The sequence below is a fragment of the Mucor velutinosus genome, assembly GCF_035048745.1.
Source record: "Mucor velutinosus strain NIH1002 chromosome Unknown tig00001542, whole genome shotgun sequence".
NCBI lineage: Eukaryota > Fungi > Mucoromycota > Mucoromycetes > Mucorales > Mucoraceae > Mucor > Mucor velutinosus.
In genome coordinates, this window is record NW_027041924.1 from 43633 (window position 1) to 63944 (window position 20312).

General features: G+C 40.0%; 5 protein-coding genes across 5 annotated transcripts; 3 read left to right on the plus strand and 2 right to left on the minus strand.

Annotated features, from left to right (window-relative positions):
• Positions 1-211: 211 nt before the first annotated feature.
• On the plus strand, positions 212-1644 carry ATC70_004689 (uncharacterized protein; the record flags this gene model as incomplete). Its single annotated transcript, XM_064823989.1, has 3 exons — positions 212-531; positions 620-815; positions 883-1644. 3 exons carry the CDS (start codon positions 212-214, stop codon positions 1642-1644), a joined length of 1278 nt encoding a protein of 425 aa, XP_064676925.1.
• A 1724-nt stretch (positions 1645-3368) lies between these two features.
• ATC70_004690 (uncharacterized protein) lies at positions 3369-7501 on the plus strand (the record flags this gene model as incomplete). Its single annotated transcript, XM_064823990.1, has 11 exons — positions 3369-3637; positions 3704-3972; positions 4039-4188; positions 4243-4816; positions 4884-5247; positions 5315-5475; positions 5531-5668; positions 5722-5842; positions 5897-6577; positions 6639-6746; positions 6812-7501. The coding sequence occupies 11 exons, from the start codon at positions 3369-3371 to the stop codon at positions 7499-7501; spliced, it is 3525 nt and encodes a 1174-aa protein (XP_064676926.1).
• Positions 7502-7757: 256 nt separating this feature from the next.
• Positions 7758-9513, minus strand: ATC70_004691 (uncharacterized protein; the record flags this gene model as incomplete). Its single annotated transcript, XM_064823991.1, has 4 exons — positions 7758-9005; positions 9078-9182; positions 9262-9359; positions 9426-9513. The coding sequence occupies 4 exons, from the start codon at positions 9511-9513 to the stop codon at positions 7758-7760; spliced, it is 1539 nt and encodes a 512-aa protein (XP_064676927.1).
• A 7252-nt stretch (positions 9514-16765) lies between these two features.
• On the minus strand, positions 16766-18495 carry SFC1_1 (Mitochondrial succinate-fumarate transporter; the record flags this gene model as incomplete). Its single annotated transcript, XM_064823992.1, has 2 exons — positions 16766-18226; positions 18286-18495. 2 exons carry the CDS (start codon positions 18493-18495, stop codon positions 16766-16768), a joined length of 1671 nt encoding a protein of 556 aa, XP_064676928.1.
• A 1268-nt stretch (positions 18496-19763) lies between these two features.
• ATC70_004693 (uncharacterized protein) lies at positions 19764-20195 on the plus strand (the record flags this gene model as incomplete). Its single annotated transcript, XM_064823993.1, has 1 exon — positions 19764-20195. One exon carries the CDS (start codon positions 19764-19766, stop codon positions 20193-20195), a length of 432 nt encoding a protein of 143 aa, XP_064676929.1.
• Between the last annotated feature and the right edge of the window lie 117 nt (positions 20196-20312).

A 20312-nucleotide genomic window follows, 5' to 3' on the forward strand; every position in this document is an offset into this window, starting at 1 on the left:
TTCTTCTCTATCTCTCTCTCTCTCTTCATTTCTTTCACTTAATTTCTTCTTTTCCAAAATTGCTGTTTAGAAACCTAGCATTTCTTTTGCTGCTTTCATCACCAAAAAACAAACTATATCATTTACCATTTAAGCCTTGCCTCTCATGGTTTGCGCCACTACCAACACTAACTCAATTAACAGCATGACACATATTATCAACGATCATAGAATGGCACCTAAGCAAAAACCTGTACAACAGGAAATGGAAGCAGCGAATCATGATCGAGATTTTGATATGGCTATGGCAGAAGATGAGGATTCTGAGGAAGATTCCTCTCAAGATGATGGCGAGACTTCCACTCCTTCTTCAATTGCTTCCTCCTCCCATGTTGGCAGCAGCAGCACTAATAGCAACAACAAGCGTCCTGCCACTCAGGCCTTATTCCTCAATTTTACTTCTGACCTGTCGCCTCAAAAGATGAGCAAGAAAAAGTCCAAGCCAAAGAAGCAAACGGCCTATCGAGTAAATGGCGTTAATATCCTGAACAGGTAAAAATTCCTCCTTTTAATCATACATATTGAATCCCAATCATTTTGGCTTGTGAGAAAATGAAAATGCTAACCCGGATTTCTATAGAAACAATTTGGATAGTAAAACGGCCATTGAGAGAATCCAACGACGCAGAGAAAACCACAATCATGTTGAGCGTCGTCGCAGAGACAACATCAACAATACGATCTTTGAATTATCCAGCGTAGTCCCAAATGCCATTCAGCCTGGCCAAAAGCCAAACAAGGGCAACATCTTGAAGCTATCTCTTGATTATATAAGGGTAAGATAACACTGCTTCATCTCAAAGCCATCTCGCATCTAACATGTCATGTTTCTCGGCTCTAAAGGAATTGCAAAACGAAAATGCTGCCTTGAAAGAGCGTCTGAGTCACTTTTCATCATCTCGTACTTCATCTATTTCCCCTCCTCTCGCCGCTGCTACCCTAACTACAGCCCCCATGGAAGCTTCGGTCGATGAAATGAATAATGCAAACTATCATCAGTCTCCATCCGCACCCACTTCACCTCGCTACATGTGTAGTAACACAACATTTACCCAGCAGAGTGCATCAGTGCCCTCCTCTCCACTTCAGCATTTGAAAGAAGAAGGTGTGATGCATAAACCTGTTCCTAATAATTTACCACCCCCTCTTTCCTTACCTCCACCTCAACAACAACCTCATCAACAACAGTTGCAATCTGTCTTTTCATCCATGTCTGTATCTTCAAATCCTTCATCTGCTGCTTCAACACCAACATTAAGTAGTAGCAACAACTATCCCTACTCTTCCTATCCTTCCTCAGTCTATATTCCTCAACCACCTCAATTATTTAACAATAGCAGCAATCACGTTGTGGCCTACAATAACAACAACAGTAATAATATCAATCATCATCAACACATTCAGCAACAACAACAACAACAACAACAACAACAACAACATATGGATCCTACCTTGAAAGCGCATCCTCAGCAAAACCTTCGCCCTCTTTTGCCTGCTACGAAATCTCCTCATCCTCCAGCGATCCAAAACCATCAGACTGCATTTTTACCTGCTCTTCGCATGAGTGGCTATGAGAAAATCTACGGCAATGTCTGTCGTTATTAAATTCTTTAAAGACCTCTTATATCTTGTAAATACCAAACTCCTTTTCTCTCTTCCTGCCTAGCCATAGCTTTCGTCTGCCAATGTCCATATGAAATGATTCTTTTACAATTGCATTACACATAGAAACAATAAAGAAAACATATATCAATGAAAGCAGGTATAAGTTTGTTCATGTCGAGACCTGCTACAGAGCTAATTGACATTGCGTATCCTGTACATTTTCCTGTGTGAGGGTCCCTACCGCTTCAAATAAATGCCGTCCGGTGTTCCAGCTCTATGCGATGCTTTTGTATAGTCTGAAGCATCATTTGAAACTCCAAATGCCCAGCTCAACTAATACAAACACAAAGAACAAGGTGCTCCAACTCCAGTACGACATGAATCTGAACAACAGCAGAGAAGAAAAAGGAAACGCTCGGACCCCAATAAAGACACATGTTACCAAACTCGATCAGAGATCAACAAAATCTAACGAAACACTTATTAAAATTCGTTGCTGTCCTGTGTGTGTGTGTGTGTGTATGTGTGTGTGTGTGTGTACCTGACCTGAATGCGAGAATATTGCTTAATCTATATAACTCTCACACACACTCTTAAAATCGCTCTTTCTGCTATCTTCTCTCCCTTCCCTTCTCGTTTTCTTTTCCGGATCTCTCAAAACATTGCACTATACAAAGTATATATCATCAATCTTTGTACCGCAAACAAGTTACACTCAGCAGAGTAAAGCACTACAGAATCAATCACGTCGTCCAAATCCTACCAAGCAGACAATTGTATGAACCGTCATTACATTGAATCCCATTAGTTAGTTATACAAACATGAGTGATCTTAACTGGTGTACATTTTGTGATACGGCTATAAGCCCTTTATCCGTAAGAGCAACACATGTTTTCTCTTGCGTGCGCACTAAAATTTAGCTCATACAACTTTCTCTCGTTATAGAAATCACTTTATTGCAGCGATCAATGCCTGAAAGCGGATGCACTTTGCAACCACTCTTTACTTGGCTATACATACCCAGAATGCACCCGTTTCCTTGCTCGCCACCGCCACCATCGTTTCTCTGCTAATGTTACCCGCCCCAATTATTGTCATTTGCCACCTCGTATGGTGCCTACTCCACGACACATTCCCATTCCTTTACCCAAGCACTGAATATAGTATGTCGCACAAATTGATGTATAAATCTTTTGTGCATAAATATATACAATATGCAAATAAAGAATAAAAGAACCCCTTCTGCCACTAACTAAAAAACCTCAAATAATAATAAATCAAGTTGGTGGTCTATGAAAAAAAGAAAAGAGAGACCTCCTATGTGCTAATTGTCTCCTCGATTGTATATATATATATATATATATTCATCTTCCCCTTCTCGCTCTCCAACTGCCTTACTCCTCCTCGCTCATTCTAATTTGCAATGTTTTGATCTGTGATATGACTATAAAATCGCTTTACCCCTTGCCTCAATTCAAAATTACACATACAAACACACACACACACACAAAATCCCTTTTTATGCTAACAACCATCAGCTATTGTTGCTGGTCTGCCCATCATTGTGGTTCCTGTTGTTGTTCAGTAGACATATGTTGAAATAATCTCGTCTCCTTTTTATGTGTTCATGTACATTAAATCAGACTTTTTCTCTTTCTTTCCTCCAACATTGCCTTTCTTTCTTTCTTTCTTTCTTTCTCTGCACAAAGATCGCACGCAAAACATGGAAAATGCACCCACTCCACAGCAGCTAAAACAGTTACAATACCATAAAAACGACACGGATTCAATCGATGATAATGTGATACAAGATTTCAAGTCATTTCATTGTCATGACACTTACAACAACTATACGTTCCAAGTGGCTCGAAGACAGGGCACCACATTTATCAACCCCTCCGCCAGAAACGACTCTCTCGTCGAGCTCAAGGTTGGCGTGCTGCTGCCATTCCATCAAAACAACAATGGCTGGACAAGAGTCATGACGGTGAGGTAAATTACTATGTAGCAGATCAGAGAAAGAGAGGGTCATGTTATAAACTTGCTACTTGTCGATAGTGGTATCTCTGCGATTCGGTTAGCCGTCGCTGAAATCAACGCACAAAACCTGATACCCGGTGCTTATATCACACTTGTGGAGAAAGATTCATACCCAAAAGCAGTTGAAGGACAAGCAGCCATCACGCAAGCTGTGTTTTCTGCTATATCACTGATTCAAGAAGGCGTCATTGGAGTCATTGGTGATATATCGTCTTCATGGACATCTCTGTCAGCGCTCATGACCAGTACATTGCAAATACCGCAATGCTCATATTCTGCTATTGCAAGTAAGAAACAAGTTTGACCAACTCTACTTTACTCAGCAATACTAACAGACGGACACCTTTTCATAGCATCCCTGTCAGATAAATCGCAATTTGGCTACTTCTTCAGAACTGCTCCTACCAACCTGCTTTACTCGGATGCTGCAATCACATTCATCATCAGTCAAGGGTGGCCTCAACTCGGTGTGCTGTATTCAAATGACGATTTTGGCCAGCAATGTGAGTGACATGACACATACATACAGATCCGACACAATTAACCATAGCATATAGTATCTGAGAACGTCGTTATGAAGGCTCGCATTCATGGCATACATGTCAAATCTTATCAATCGTTTTACGAAGATGGACCCAAGAGCGATATCAAGAAATCACTAGACACCTTTGCTGCTACGGGAGTGCGAGTGATATTCGTTGCAGCAGAGGGAACAGCACAGCTGGCAGCATTGACTGTTGCGGCACACAGTGGTTACATCAACGACAATACAGTGTGGATCACCATCGATGCTGACACCAACACACTATTTGCAGCCGTCAACGATTATAACTCTATTTTGGCTAGAAGAGAGAACAATACTGATATTGTGCCGTCTATCTATCAAACCGCATTCGTGAACGAGCTATCAGCAAACTCGACCAAAGCCAATCGAGCATTGAAAAAACAATCTCTGATCGACCTGATTGATCCAGTGGAATACGCTGCTCGAACAACGGATAATCTCAAACCTATTGATTTCAATGCGACATTTTCAGGTGGTGTATTTACATTTGATATCCTCAAAGAACTGCCAGGATATCCTCCTTTTGATACTTTTTTGGATAAATGGTCTCATTTAGACCCTGCCATGTAATGTACTATTTTTTTTTCTTCGCATGTTGCTGGTCATGGTCTCACTAACAGGCGCCTTAAACAGCTATCCTTACGGAGGACAAAACAATATCAGCAGCAATGAAGGTTTAGCTTATTCGTGCATGATGGTCATGGCGAGCGGATTCAATCAGACTATTTACAACACATCTCTGCATTCTTCCAACAAGACCGACATATTGCAGAAGCTAGCCACAGGTCAATTGGGCCAATACTTGACACCATCCACCTTCAACACATCATTTGTGGGTCCAGAGGGGCCAGTTGTATTTGACCAAAACGGAGACATCTCTTCTGGGAACTTTAAGCTGTATAATATTCAAAATGGCTCACAAATTGAAATTGGCAGAGTCATCGCTGGGCAAATGAACTTGACATCCCTGCCTGTGTATCACGATGGCACGACAAAGGTACTTGTATTTTGCTCAAGCGCGTGATATGCCCTGATTTTGCTTACAATAAATATGCTTAGTGTAGGCACCTACAGGTGTTCCTGACAGATTGTATCTGAATCCCGGTTACAACTCTCCTGTAACAATTACCTTGCTTGTGATAGCTTCTTTAGGAGCGTTTATTGCATTACTAAGTATGGTAGTTGTGCTTGTATATAGGAAACAAGAAGTTTTTAAAGCCTCCAGGTAAAAGTGATTGACCGGCTGTATGTGGTAGTAGATCATCTAACTAGGCGTATAGTCCTTTGTTTTGCGTCCTCGAGTTGATTGGGTTTCTGTTGGCTTATATTTCACTCTTCTTTTTTGTTGGCTATCGAACACCACTCAATTGTACTTTGATTCCAATCACGTTTCATTTGGGCTACTCGCTCATATTAGGGTATATCATGCTTCTACCAAGATATCGAGGATGGCTACTCACTGTTTACTTAGGAACCTGATCGCTAAAAACTACCGCATATACCGCATCTTCAACAACATCTTTATCACTCGAACAGTGGTGACAGACGTTCAGCTGCTCAAGGTGTCTGGCTCCATCTTTGCTACTACATGTGTAAGTGTCGTTTTGCAGACATGTCCTACTCCCATTAAATAAGATTCTTATTAGATTATCCTGATTGCCTGGTTTGCGTCTGGCAAAGTCTCCACAGTCAATGTGCCTGTGTCCAAGAGTGCATACTACACCGATTGTGCATTTGAAGGAGGCCCTGGACATACTGTGTTTGTATCTCTGCTGACGTTATTTGGCTCATTTCAGCTCATATTTGCGACCTTTTTGGCCTTCAAAACAAGTTCTGTGGGGCGAAACTATTCGAAATACAGCGAATACAAGCAAATTGGCCTGTCCGTTTACAACATATTCTTTTCAGTGCTGATTGGATTCATCATCTTCTTTGTGCCCACAACAGACTACTACACTCGACACTATCTGACAGCGACGATGATTGTGTGGGCAACCACGTTCTCTCTGCTGACACTGTTCGTGCCCAAACTGCACGCCTTCTTCTTTCCCGACAAGGATGATACCTCTAGCCGTATCGGCAAAACGTCAGAGCTAAGCGGAAGACAGCGTAACAGAAACAACGCCATTGGCATTGTCGACGACAAGTCGGCATCAAGCGATACACCTTCAGCAAGGTTTGAGTTTGACTCGTATCAGGACGCTGATCTCGTGAGCCTAAATTACATGGTCAACAACTCGTTGCATCCGCTCAATGATTCCAAGGTGAAATTGAACAACATATCCAGAAAAGGGCGAATGCACGGTATCATGATGGAGGTGCACGAGGTATTTTGTATATACTACTCCTTTGCTGACTACTTGTCTCCTAACTCCAAGCACTGTGTAGACCGAGGTTCCTGTCCAACAGGTGTTCAAGTACTTTCCATATCTGGCAGCATGGGAGATGATGTCTGTTGTGCTAATGCCTGGTATATCTTACTTTAGTTTCTTCTCGGTATGTGTGTGTGTGCCAACAAGGGCTAATTTCGCCACAGTAGCGTGCTAACACCTTCTTTCTAGGAAAAATCAAGCAAAGGAAAGGTGTTTGCTTACTCTGGCTCATCCATTGAGCGCTCCAGACCTAATGAGTACATTTTGAAAATCCACGGTATCGGCATGTCCAATGTACTGATGCAGGTAGAATCAGAAAAAGAACTGGTCAAGTGGAATGATTGGTTTAATACTCGTGTTCAATCCTCTCCTCCTACCATCCACTCGTCGATATCAAGAACTCCAAGTAAACATGAGGGAGATAACTATTTAGACGCATCGCTGCAATCTGCTACATTGGAGCGACTAAAGGATGGTGAGGGAAGCACAAAGAAATCAGCAAAGCGGTTGACTAGACAATCTCGTTTGGATTCAGGCATCACAACACATCATCTGCTGGCTGGCGAGGAAGAGGATGAATATGACCAAGACGAGGATGTAGATCGAAGGGGCAGCGAAATGACAGACGAAACACTAGATAGCTGCTATTTCCAGCCTGTATTGTCCAATGCAGAATATGGCATCAGTCAAATTATAGCTGCTCGGGAAGCACAAGCACACCAACAGCAAGCCATGGCCAATACAGATCAGGAACATCATGCCTCTGAAAGATCTTCGTTTTACTCTTCTTTTGTAGATTACTTCCCTCGTCCGACAATGGCAAACACAGATTCAGAGACTACAGTGGTTGCGTCTGAGAATACTACAAAAGACATGTAGCTCAATGTTACCGGTTCATTATTCAAAAAGCAGTTTTATATAAATAAAAACTGTATACATCAATCATTGGAAGTATCAACCAAGATATAAACGGTGAAAAAAAGTTATATTATTGTACATGTGTAGTTATTATATACGTATGAGCGGCATGCATATATAGTTAATCTATAAATATGGAAATACAGAGAGGATAGGAGCTAGAGTTGTAGAGGAATAAACAGGTAAAGAAGAAGAAGAAAAAAAAAAGAGAGATGACTTAGTCTCTGTACTTGTTCATGAAAGACTTGTGGAAGTCTTCAAGACTACCGCAGAACTTGTCAAAGAGGTTCTCCTCGGGGAGGAAAGTGGAACGGAAATGGAAGGTTCCTGGCTCTTGACCGAAACCAGAGCCTGGGATAACACAGACACCAGTGGCCTCCAACATGCCCATAGCATAGAAGCTATCAGGGGTCATACCTTCCTTCTTGGCAGCTTCAATGGCCTTGCTGGGCAAAGTAATTCGAGGGAACAAGTACATGGCACCTTCAGCATCATTACAGGTGACACCTTCCAAACTGTTGAAGCATTGTGCAAGCTTGGTTGCTCTGCGACCAAGAGATTGGAAGATAGCATCCACTTCAGCCTTGTATTGAGGATAAGATTCATCGCCTTCAACAGGAGGGTTGGTCATGAGATCCACCATGATTTGACCGTGCACATTGGGACACAATGAGATGGAAGAAATCTTGTAGAGTTGCTCCATGATGGCAGGATCAATGTTAACACACTCGAAATAGCCACCACGACGACCACATTCACCAATCATACCCTTGGATGTGGAATGGAAGGAGAAGAGTTCTTGCTCTTGATATTCAGGGCCCATTGATTTCAAGACCTTCTTGAAACTGTGGAAGGGACGACGCTCGGGTTGATAAATGTTGGTTTGATAGACTTCGTCAGCCAACAAGACAATACGCTCTTCGTGACAGAATTGGATGATTTCCTTGATGTTTTCCTCGGAAAGACATTGACCAGTGGGGTTACCAGGGTTGATAATAACTAATGCTCTGACCTCGACACCATTCTTGCGAGCCTCATCGACAGATCTTTGAAGCTCTTCACGGCCCAAACCCCAAGCTTGGCTCTCGTTGAGATAGTATGGCACGGGAGCAGCATCCACCAATGAAAGAGTGGCAGAGTAGAGAGGGTATTGAGGGATGGGGATCATGATACCTGATTGCTGATTTTGGGTCAAGAGCTGGATGACTTTTTGGACACCTTCAGAGGCACCTTGGGTCAAGAAAATGTCGTCAGGATTAGCAGCGTAGCCATCACGACGTTCAATGAATTTGGCGACATTTTCGCGGATATGAGTGATACCCTTCGAGTGAGAATAGGCACCTACACTGCCAATGTTCTTCAAAAGGACTTGAGCGCGAGAAATGGCATCAGCGGGGTACAATTTAGACACTAATGCTCTGTTCTCTGTCTTTAATAATTCTGGGTTTTCACAGAGTGATGCGACCTATTCCATGTTTCAAATGTTAGCCAACGCTTGTTTTCACTTGCAGATCTCCCCTTGCTTTGCACCATTTACCTGTCTGAAGAATGTAATGGGTTTTTGGTTCAATTGTTGAGGGTTACCAATGTTACAGAAAACCACCCGGTCAAAGTTCAACTTTGAGGGATCCTTTTTCAATTGCTAAACAATCGTGATGTGAAACAATAAGCATCCAAATGCCACCCCTTTATTTCATCTTTTCTGTTCCTTTCAATCTTACCTGAGATAATGCTTCAGCGCGAATAGGCAAAGCACCACGAACAGCATATTCAACGCTCTTGACCAAAGGGTGCATGGTTTCAGTAGTCAATACCTTGCCTACGTGAGCGAGAGATCCATCAGCGTCATCGTATCTACCTGATTGTTCACACACAAAATGCTTACCGTGCTTGGTTGAAGCAAATCGAATAGTGCTGCGTTGGTTCAGTTGAATGTAGCTAGTCTTTGTTGTACGGAGAAGGGTTCTGATCATGATTGTGAAAATAAAATTTGGAGAAAAGAGAGAAAAGAGGGAGAGGAAAAGGTTAAAAGGTTAAAAAAGACAGCTTTTATACAAAAAAGTAGCATCAAATGTGTAATCTCACTTCAACTCCGTTTTGCGAATGATCAGGAAAAAAGAGCCATTTTATCGTTAAATCGAATCATGTAACAGCACTGTTTTCTATCTCGACCCAATGCGCCCTTCCCCTATAAAAGGATATAATTAATGGATTCAAAACGTATCCTTGAGTTGTTCAGTGTTTTGATTAAAGCATATGAGTCCTCTTGCTGCTCTATGACACATATCTGAATCGGCTTGTCATTGGGTGCAGAAAAGCTTTCTTGATTTCCGATATTCAATGCATTCAAACCATGGAAATAAACCGTATTTTTCATAGAGCCAAGGCGAAATAGTGCCAATTATAGCTATAATATTACATTTAAGTGTTTCTGGCCAGATAACATAAGGCATATTCATACGTAGTTTTGATCACAAACAAGGTTGTATCGACTGAGTCATAATCTCCAGAATTCCCACAGTTAATAATCCAGCTACTACTGTCTACTAAAGAAACCCAGTTACACATCAAAACAAACAGATAGGCCTTACATGTACCGAGATCATTCTGCAATGTATTTGAGAACCATAGCATAGAAACATCCAATTCTCCAGTGTCAAACAAGGCACGCTTCATATTTTACCCAAGATCGTATATATTACCGGATATAAAGGCGTTAAATATCTTATCTTTTTCTTTATGAGGAACAAACTAAATTCAAGTAGCACATATAATTTTATACCGGCACAACAGGGGGTAAATGTGGGTCCAAGAAGTGTCACACAAATAGACCACCTGTCAAAAATTTAAGAGGGGGATCTTATACAAAAGTGCATGATCTCATGATGTCTATAATGTGTCTTGTGTATATTTCTTGAAAACGTTCATTTGGGATTTATACCACAGACGTTAAATTCCTTACCCCACAATTAGTGCGTTTGTTTTTTTTGTTGCACAAACATTCTTGTCGTCGTTTCATACGATGCAGTTCAATGGTTCGAAAATGCGGAGATCTGATAATGGACCTGCAATGAATTAGACTATAATTGAGTGGTAGTAGCCAGTTCGAATTTCAAAGTCTAGAGGAAAGAGGGCATGTTAACATAGCGAATGTGCTCAATTTTGTTACGATATGATAAACGAAATTTGATGAAGGATCGAGCTCAAATCATGATGAGACTTGATTGCGAATGTATGGAAATGTGCTGCCAATATCAATCCATTGGAACTAATCTATGTAGGATTGCTTATCGCCAGATTGAGCTTCAACCATCTCTTTCCCACTTTTTTCTTGCTTGTGGACTACGGGCTTTCTCTGGTAGTATTGGGCAAATGGCGATTTCATTGAATAAGGTTCAAGTTGTACAAAGATGTAAATGAACTGTTTAGCTTTCTCTCTAATTGCTGCTATCCTAACCAACGCTGCAGTAAATAGGAGCCTTCAGTTAGCAGTATTCAAGGAGCGAGTTTGCAATAAGCCGCTGTCTGTAACTGTATTTGCTGCAGAGAAATTCTCGGGTCGAGTGAGCAATAAAAGACCTCATCATGTACTCAGTATACATTATATAGCAAAATTATAAGTTTCGTGTTTAATCACCACATTAAATGAGATACTACAAGCTCATTTTGCGTTTCGTGTATACCATATGTAGTGTTCAAATCTTTGATTGCAGGCTGGTAGAGCACACTATTAGTAGAGAATTGAAGACTACAATGGAGAGTCTCAGGCTTCTTGGAGTGATAGATTCTGGGTGAAGTTTTGAAGCCTATATCATAAGCTACTGGAAGCCACATAAAGTCTTTGGCTGCTTAACTCTCCAACGTTCTGTTGTATTGAGAAAAGCAATAGGTTGAAGGCTTTCGAATTGAGCCATGATCATTCGTGTGGAGCTGACGCTTACAAAAGATACGGCACAGTCGGTTTATTAGTATGCGCCTTGAACTACAATCTGTTTGATCCATGTCAATTGCACATGTCTGAGTGTAACATCAGGGTGTATTCATCTTGGCATACATCATGATATCTATTATATATCTAGAATATCGCTTACATGTCTCTTACATAGCATGTATTGTACAAGCACGTTAGTACGTAGTGTATCTGTATCTAGTATCAGGAATACAAGCAGATGCCATGCAAATAGGATGTAACTGTAATGAAATAGCCACCCAAACGCAACTTGATTGAAAACCGAAATTCACCAAATAGCACTCATTCAAATTCATGCTATTTGGATCTATTAGTAAAAGCGCTCAAATGTACATCAACAACCATTTAAACATACTAAAGTAAAGATACACGCTTATATCGCACATCGTGTGAATGAATCACTCCTGATCACAGTGTATTCAATCACACCCATGATGGTCGTAATAAGTGATGTTATCTTTATCCAAATAAAACCAAATCAATAACAAGCATATTCAGATATGACAACTATGCCCTGCTGCCATAGTTGCACAATATCCCAGATAAAGGGTTCCATACTTCAATAACAAACATTATACTTTAAACCATCAAGGTTACATTAAATCATGCTATGACAATAGCTCGCCCAAACCTATCAAGACTACTCAAATCGACCCTTATGGCCAGTGCTCTTGCATTGATTACCACTTTAAATCAAACATCAACAACATTTGCCAGATATCGCAATAGCAGAACCTATTGCTCTATATCATCACTAATCCTACAAGCTAGATGCAAATGTATAAATACTCTTCTTTTTTCTTCACTCAATTCCAGGATCTTCAGTTCATTTTATACATAAATAAAATACAGTTGATTTCTATTGTATTTTACTATTGCTTTATTTTTTTTTGTGAAATCTATTCAAACCTGGTTTTACTGCAAAACCATTTAAACACGATTTCACTACAATCTATTGTTGTCGACGTTTGTATTGCGAAGTTTGTAGGTATCATGAATCCCTATTTGCTCAACTTTGACACAAAGTTTTGTTGTTTGCTTTCTCAATTATGCTAACACTCACTCAGCCTTTTTGTTTTCAGTCATTTCTCGTTAAATACGAGTGTTTAACATCGAGGATAGGCTTTTTGGCCTAGTTTCACGGCTAGATATGGCATTTCTATTGTGGACAGCTATCAAAAGTGTCCTGCTAAGCTGATAAGCATCTCATTCAGTCTGAGCAAGTTGTAAGATTTAAGTTTGCATAACATCATTGACGCTCAAGTTATGAAATTACTGTATTCACGCATTTCAAAAAGAAAGATCTGAGCCTCAGCATTTCAATAATACAAGTGTCGATTGCTTAGGTATCGAGTTCTGTACAATGCAAAATATTAGAGATACCAGAAAGAGCATTAATTTATTTACTTCTTCGTCGACAAAACCTATTATGCCTATTTTTAGATCAAATTCTGTCTAAATATAGCCATTTGAAGCACGAATAACTCATGCTACAAAGCGTTGCGAATGCTTGGAATAGCGTCAAACGGCTCTGCTTTGATACGCCTTACTTACAGATGCTTTATCTCAAATTTTTCTAGGTCATCGCAAATCCATGAAAATTCTCCTTTTTTCATATGTACTAGTAAGGGAAAATTCTTAAAAATCAAACGATCGTGTTTTTTACCTCTAAAATGAAGACTTTTCCTATGATACATATAGAATCAAATTGATTGCAAAACCGCAATGCATCACTGGAAACTGTTTCTATGAGGTTTGCATATGCTAAATTTTGACATATTTACAGAAAACCTGATTTCATATTTTTGCACACTGCTCATTATTTTCGGTCTAAAAGTTGAATGTAATTAGCACCATTTGATAGAGCTACTTTAGTACTCTAAAGATGCATTAGAAAGTTGGGCGTTACAATGACAGTTTTCATAGTCAAATTTAGCAAAAACGTTTAAAGGATGTGAGATTATGTCAAATTTGAACATGAAAATACCCACTGCATAATTTCAAATTAAAGCGCAGCAGTTACGGCTGCCACAACAGAAGACTGAGACCAAATATACTGGCCGTGACGTCGTGTAGGACGCCCTCTCATTTTCCCATACCACCGTTTTTTTTCCGTTTTTGCAAAACGCGTTTAGTATCAAACCATGGCGGTTTTGGAAACCGTTTGATTGACAATAACACTCTAGCTTCTGATAACACCGTCTTACGCTGCTAAAAAAACTTGATACTGCTTCTTTCAAGTGGAATGTAGCAGGTATAATTTAATAATAAGCACAGCAAGCCGTGGAATTTACACTAAAAGTATTTATTTGTTAGGATTTAATAATTCTTTTGCCTGTTTGATGTGGGTCCTGCTGCCTTCACTTTTATGTTATCTCTGGTATCTCCTTTAGCCTACCGTCTTTAGTGAATGCTTATTTGGTATGTGTCTGGTAAGTATCTGGTCTCTGCACGGTCAATGTATGATCTTCTCTAATGTTGTTTGTTTTCTCGTTCCTCTATTATAGTAGTACTGTTGGGGCTGATTATTTGGTCTGTGTCTGGTTTGTATTTGGTCTGTATCTGGTCTGTATCTGGTCTGTATCTGGTCTGTATCTGGTCTGTATCTGGTCTGTATCTGGTCTGTATCTGGTCTGTATCTGGTCTGTATCTGGTCTGTATCTGGTCTGCGTACGTTCTGTGTATAGCCTTCTCTAATACTGTTTGTTCGTTTCTCTATTTTAGTGGGGCTGGTGCGGCTGCTGTTGCTGCTGGTAATCTTCTGGTCCTTGATGGTCTACTGTTTTTGATGTATGCTTGTTCTCTGGTCTGTCTCTGGTTATTGCGCATTCTCTGGAGGTCTATTTGTGGCTGTGGTAAGTGGTAAGTAACTTTTTTTCTTCTGGTCTCAATAATATAAAACGTCTCTGGACGTTTTTATTATTATTGCTTCCTTTCTCGTAATAATGCATCCATGATGTTTGCCTCGTTGCGCTTTCTTCTCCTTTTTCTTTTGTTGGTGGTGTTTCCTCTGTGGCTTCACATGAAACAATATTAGTCATTACGTTGTATTGCAAACTTATAATACCACTTTTGCTTTTGCAGTTGTGCGTGTTTGTGCCATGTTCCTTTACATCCGACTATTACTACCTTGCACGTTGCTCATGTATGCAACTTTATTGCAACAACAACGATCTGTTCTGAACATCTTTGATGTTGTGTTTGTTATGCTTTTCTTTGACTCGCTTCGTGTGAGTGTCTCTTTGTTTTGCCTACATACTACTGTACTCTTATAGTAGTATGTTCTTTTCATTCTTTTATTATTTTTGTGTTGTTTCTTTTTTGAAGCATACCTTTTTTACGTTGTGTGGATGTGCCTATCCCTGAAGCTCAACAAGATTTTATCCGAGGCTAGGAGGTAGATAGGCCGCCTCCACTTGGTTATCGCTACTTACTTTAGTGATGATTGGGAGTCTCAATGCCAGAATCTAAAGCTAGGTGGTGTAAGTAAGACATGCTCTAGCATCTGGGGGAAGTTTGATGATAGTAACAGCTATATTGCTATATAGCGGAGCTTAAAATTTTGCCTCACATCAAAACAGGGGGAAACCCTCGCAAATTTTTTTTTGGGTCAGCGGAGTTTTCAAGCAATCTGATTGGCTCAGAGGTTGAAGCACCAAAGGGTTATAACTAGTTGATCTCCTGTTGATCTGTCATTTATAATAATTGTGTTTGTAATAAAAGTGTATATCCAAACAGTTATAATTTAAGTCCTTTATAAAATGTCGGATAAGGTGCAATGATTTGATCTGATATCTATTAAACAGTTTCATGCAAGCAATGTTTTTTAAATTTATTACATGGGGAAAGTCATACGCATGGTGAACACAGAGGAGCTGATCTATAACAGTGAGGAATCACAGCATTTTTTATTTGGGCTCAACTGTCAAGCAATAATCCATCAACTATAACAATGCAGTTTAACAATCTAATATAATAATAAGGATATTTTACATATCACCATTGCGTCTATTCCCATCATATGCTTTTATATACCTTATCTTTTATAATCAATCATTCGCACAATTCATCTTTATGCCATTACTCATGATATATAATCCTTATCTTCACTTGCTTGATCCATCTCAATAAGTATAAATACAGTCAAATCATATATCAATAAAACGGCAGACATCTTTTAATTACAGTTTAAATTTCACTGAATATTCAATTCTGATAAATCAGGAGCAGAACTCAATCAATGAAGATCCCGGGCTCAGTTAACAGTTGAACAAAGAATAGCGTCCAAACATGGTTCTTATTAAATTGGCTTCGTTACACTTTACTTGCTTAATTATTTGACAACCAATGTAGCGACTGAAAATCCGTTTATATGTTTAGCAACCCCCCTCCCCCCCCCAAAGCGTGCAAATAATGGTACTGATAGGAAGTCTTTAGCATCAACAGAAGACGCAATAAAGCTGTCCCCCCTTCTTGGTGAAATGCATAGCATCATAGCTTAAAACCTTTGCCAAACCACAATGAAGCTAGGTATAACCAAGCGGTTTTCACTACAGCGTTTCCCAACATTGCACCCATTGATTTGTTACTCATAATCTCTTGCAATTAATAGGTTCCCATAGAAACATGCTACTTTCAAAGCTCTAGCATTACTATTCTAAAACTCGATATTGAATGACCCAAAAACAGGAACCGAAAATTGGATTGTACATCCAGAGCCTGATGTTTAAATTATTAGGACACATAATAAACATATAATAAAGATTTATTGCTTGGATCAAGCACAGTTTTCTGATTTACTTTCAATGCCACTCACCTCATTACTGCTGCATTAAATAGCGAAATTTTAGTGATTATTTTAAAGATATACTTGTCTTTAGTACAAGCGCTATCCGTGAAACGCTCTGTTTTCGAGTACATGCAAAAACGACAAATGCTAGCCAACCCAGATGTACCCAAGAGAGCTCTGCTGGTTAAAGGCAACAAGAGTAATACGCATGCCTGAATTATGATGGAACGAAAAAGAAAATGACATAAAAATTTAACTTATTATCTTCTAAATGATTTACTAAATGATTTATTTATAAGTGAAAAAAGTACAATATATTGGAAGAGAAAGTTGAAAGACAAGAAAGATAGAAAGAGGAAAAGAGAAACAAAGAGCATCATCCGTGTGGGGGTATCGACAAAGGACATCCATGAAAGTTTAATATATACATACAAAACCCGAGAGATGAATACACACAACGAGGCCCTTAGATTTCAGTCTTTTCATCAGTCATCTCAAGAGGCTCTTGAGTTTGAAGGGCTGCTAAACGAATTTTGCGTTCCTCTTTCTTTCGGCGAGTTTCAAGAATGTATGCCTCTTGATAACCAGGGATCCAGCCAAACAAGAGGCGACCAACGGCTGGCTTTCGTACACGCACAAACCAGATCGGAATGGCCAAAAGACCAATAATGATACAAATAATGTATTGATACACACCAGCAGAACCGGCATCGATCAAAGGAGCAACGACAAGATAAATATCAATGATGACAAAGAAAATAGCAAGAGGAAGCCAGATCTTGAAGGGTCTAGGTAAATCCTTGGTCTTCTTTTTGAAACGCATCAAGATTAAACCAAAGACGGTAAAACCATAAAAGAGCCAGCCAGTGAAACTGTACATCTTTGCAAGATAGGTGAAATCACCAGGAATACACCAAATAGTAGCGATAACACCAACAAGAATAAGAGCGCGGATGGGAGTTTCACGCTTCTCATTCAACTTGCCAAAGAAAGGAGGCATAAACACAGCATCTTCGTTGGCTGCGGTCATTACAAGACGAGAGGCAGCCCACACATTACCATTGACAGCACCAAACGTAGACAAGACTACCATAAGAGCAAAGAAATAAGCACCACCCTTACCCATGGCAACCATACCGAGTTGCATAGCGACAGTGGATGAAGTAGCGACAGTGGCTACGGGCAACGTTGCAAAGTAAGCAATGTTACCCAAGACATACACCATGGTGACAAGGATACAGGAAATAGTAATAGCAAGGGGCAGAGTACGCTGGGGGTTTTTGACTTCAGCGATACCATAGTTCAAGTTGTTCCAACCATTATAAGAAAAGAGAGCCATGTACATGGCAGTACCGTAATCAAGAGCATTTGTGGAGCTACCGGCAAAAGCGTCCTGGAAATTTTCTGTATGACCCTTGCCAAGCCATACCCAACCAATAATGATAATCATTGTCAAAGCAAGCAACTTGGCAGCGGTAAAGACATTGGCAACCATAGCACCTGCCTTTCTGGCAAATGCATTAAAGAACACAACAACCCAGATACAAGCAATGGAAACAAGCTTAATGGCATAATCTGGCATGACGACATTTTCGCCATTGGGATCCTCGGAATTAAAGTAGGCCATTTCCATAATGTATTGAGCAAACACAGTAGCGATGGAAGCAGTACCGATGGGGTTGGTGAGCAAAAGATTAGCCCAACTAAAGGTCAAACCCAGGCAAAGACCGTAGGATGCTTTCAGGTATTGGTATTCACCGCCTGATCTTGTAATCATTGTACCCAATTCAGCATAGCAGAGAGCACCGATCATACTGAGAATACCACCCACAGCCCAAACAACCAAGGAAGAGCCTACAGCACCTACCTTCAATGTAACAGGACCAGGTGAGGCAAAGATACCACTACCAATGATGAGGCCCACAATCTAGGCAAGGATCAATTAGTCTCAGATGTTGTTTCTACACTGTAGACATGCCAGCTTACCATATTACAACTACTGACGAGGCCCATGTGAGGCACTACAATGGGACCATTACTCTCGACAGAAGTGCTATCGTTTGTCATGGCACCTGATTCCACAGATGTGATGGAGTTTCTCTTCTCCATGCGGCCACCGCCTAGTGAGATTGCTGAACTTGAGGATGATTCAGCGGGTCGAAGATCATCGAATCTTGGATCAAGCTGATCTTTCATATTTGTGGAGAGAATAATTTAATAAATGTTTTTTCTTTTCGATTTGATACAACAAAAAGTGGAAAAGAAGGCGAAAATTTTTTTGATTAGCAGCTCTGATTTATACCATCACTGACTGAAACAAATTCTTTTAAAAAAAGAAATTTTCTTTCTTAAATGAAGATAATAGAGCGTCGGCAGCGGCGACGAACAGGGCGGGGCGAATGACATGGAAAACTCACTTTAATACAACCCTAGGATATCGTTTACATGTTGCTGCATTTCGACTGTAAAGGCATTCTCCTATCTCTTTCTGAATAGTATACATGCATGTGAGTCATTTTAGTTGTGTAGGATAAACGTTAAAAATCGAGAGCAAGAAACGGAATGCCAAATGCACATAGCATACAATGGAATCAAAAATAGTTTCCTCATGTTCCTTCTACACTACCATTTGATTGGGATCGGCTTTCTAGTCTGTTGATTGCAAATGTCGATAAGCTTATTTCTATAAACGATGTCGAAAGAGAGATCTTGATTTTGCTAATTTCTATTTTGACATGTTATTTCTCACGGTAAAATGAAATCTTCATTGCAAACATTGGAGCAGGTATGGGTTAAAGTGTTACAACCATCGTGCTGGCGTTCAAATGATAATCTTATCGACCAAAAGCGGGTTTTTTTTGATCTCCTTGTTGCTGGAAGATGAATCATCCTTAGAAACCCAGGAAAATTGGAAAACTCACGCTGATGGATATGGCTTCTCAATTGTTTCTGTCAGTGTGCTTATAAATATGTAGCTTAACATTGCATTAGATGGACATTGCTTATAATATATTTTAGAATTTCGGAATAATAGCATTGTTGGAAAGATGGTGTATGACTCAACGTCTTGCAATGGGTCTATTGCTTCATTTCATTGGGCCTTTCCCTCAAATGTTATGGTCACATTTATCTCCGGAAACCGAGAATCCCGAAAGTTCAAAGGAAAATCCCTCAAACTTTCAATATCTAAAACTTGTATTGATTGCCCAGATACCTGGATGCCAAGATATTGTATAGCATGGCACAATGGCATGTCAATTTTACTTGATTCAATGACTCGAAAAGTATCTTGTATTTGTGCAAGATACATTTCAAGTGCAGCACTGCAGTGATTTAGTAGCAGGCTCCTTTCACGCTGTTGAGACGCGTTACAGGAACCACAAGCTCAATGCCTAAAGAGCGCTTATTGAATGCAAATGATACCAAAGCCTTTCTTTTTTATTTCTTATTTACATCATTTCAACATGGATGAAGATGAAATTGACCGTGTAGAAGCACCACTTGCATCCGCGCCTAGTAATCGTCATAACAGATTGCTTGGTATCAGCAGTAGACGCTCCACCATTTTGGCGATACCCACAAACCAAGAAGAACCACCTACCGAAGATCCCAACTTGACACAGGAAGAAAATCAGCAATTGAAAGCAGAATATGAAGCAGTGAAATCAATGAACCGAGCAATGGAGAGCATTTTGGAGGATTTTGGAGAAGCAAGCAACAAGATACATCAATTCACAGACACTGTGAATAGTACGAATACATTACTGGACGTATGGATGAATATATTAGAGAAAACGCAGGATATCATGTCTGTGCACGAGGATAAGACCTGGAAGCCAAATAGTAGGAAACGCCGTGCAGTGGATGAACTCAATAATGGAGGTGGTAGAGCGTAACATTTCCCTTGTATCTGCTCGATAGCCAAAAAAAAAAAAAAAAGAATATACCACACAACATGCTTTAAATTTGATGTTAATCGCACATTTCTAGTAGTTGTAGATTTTATGGATAGT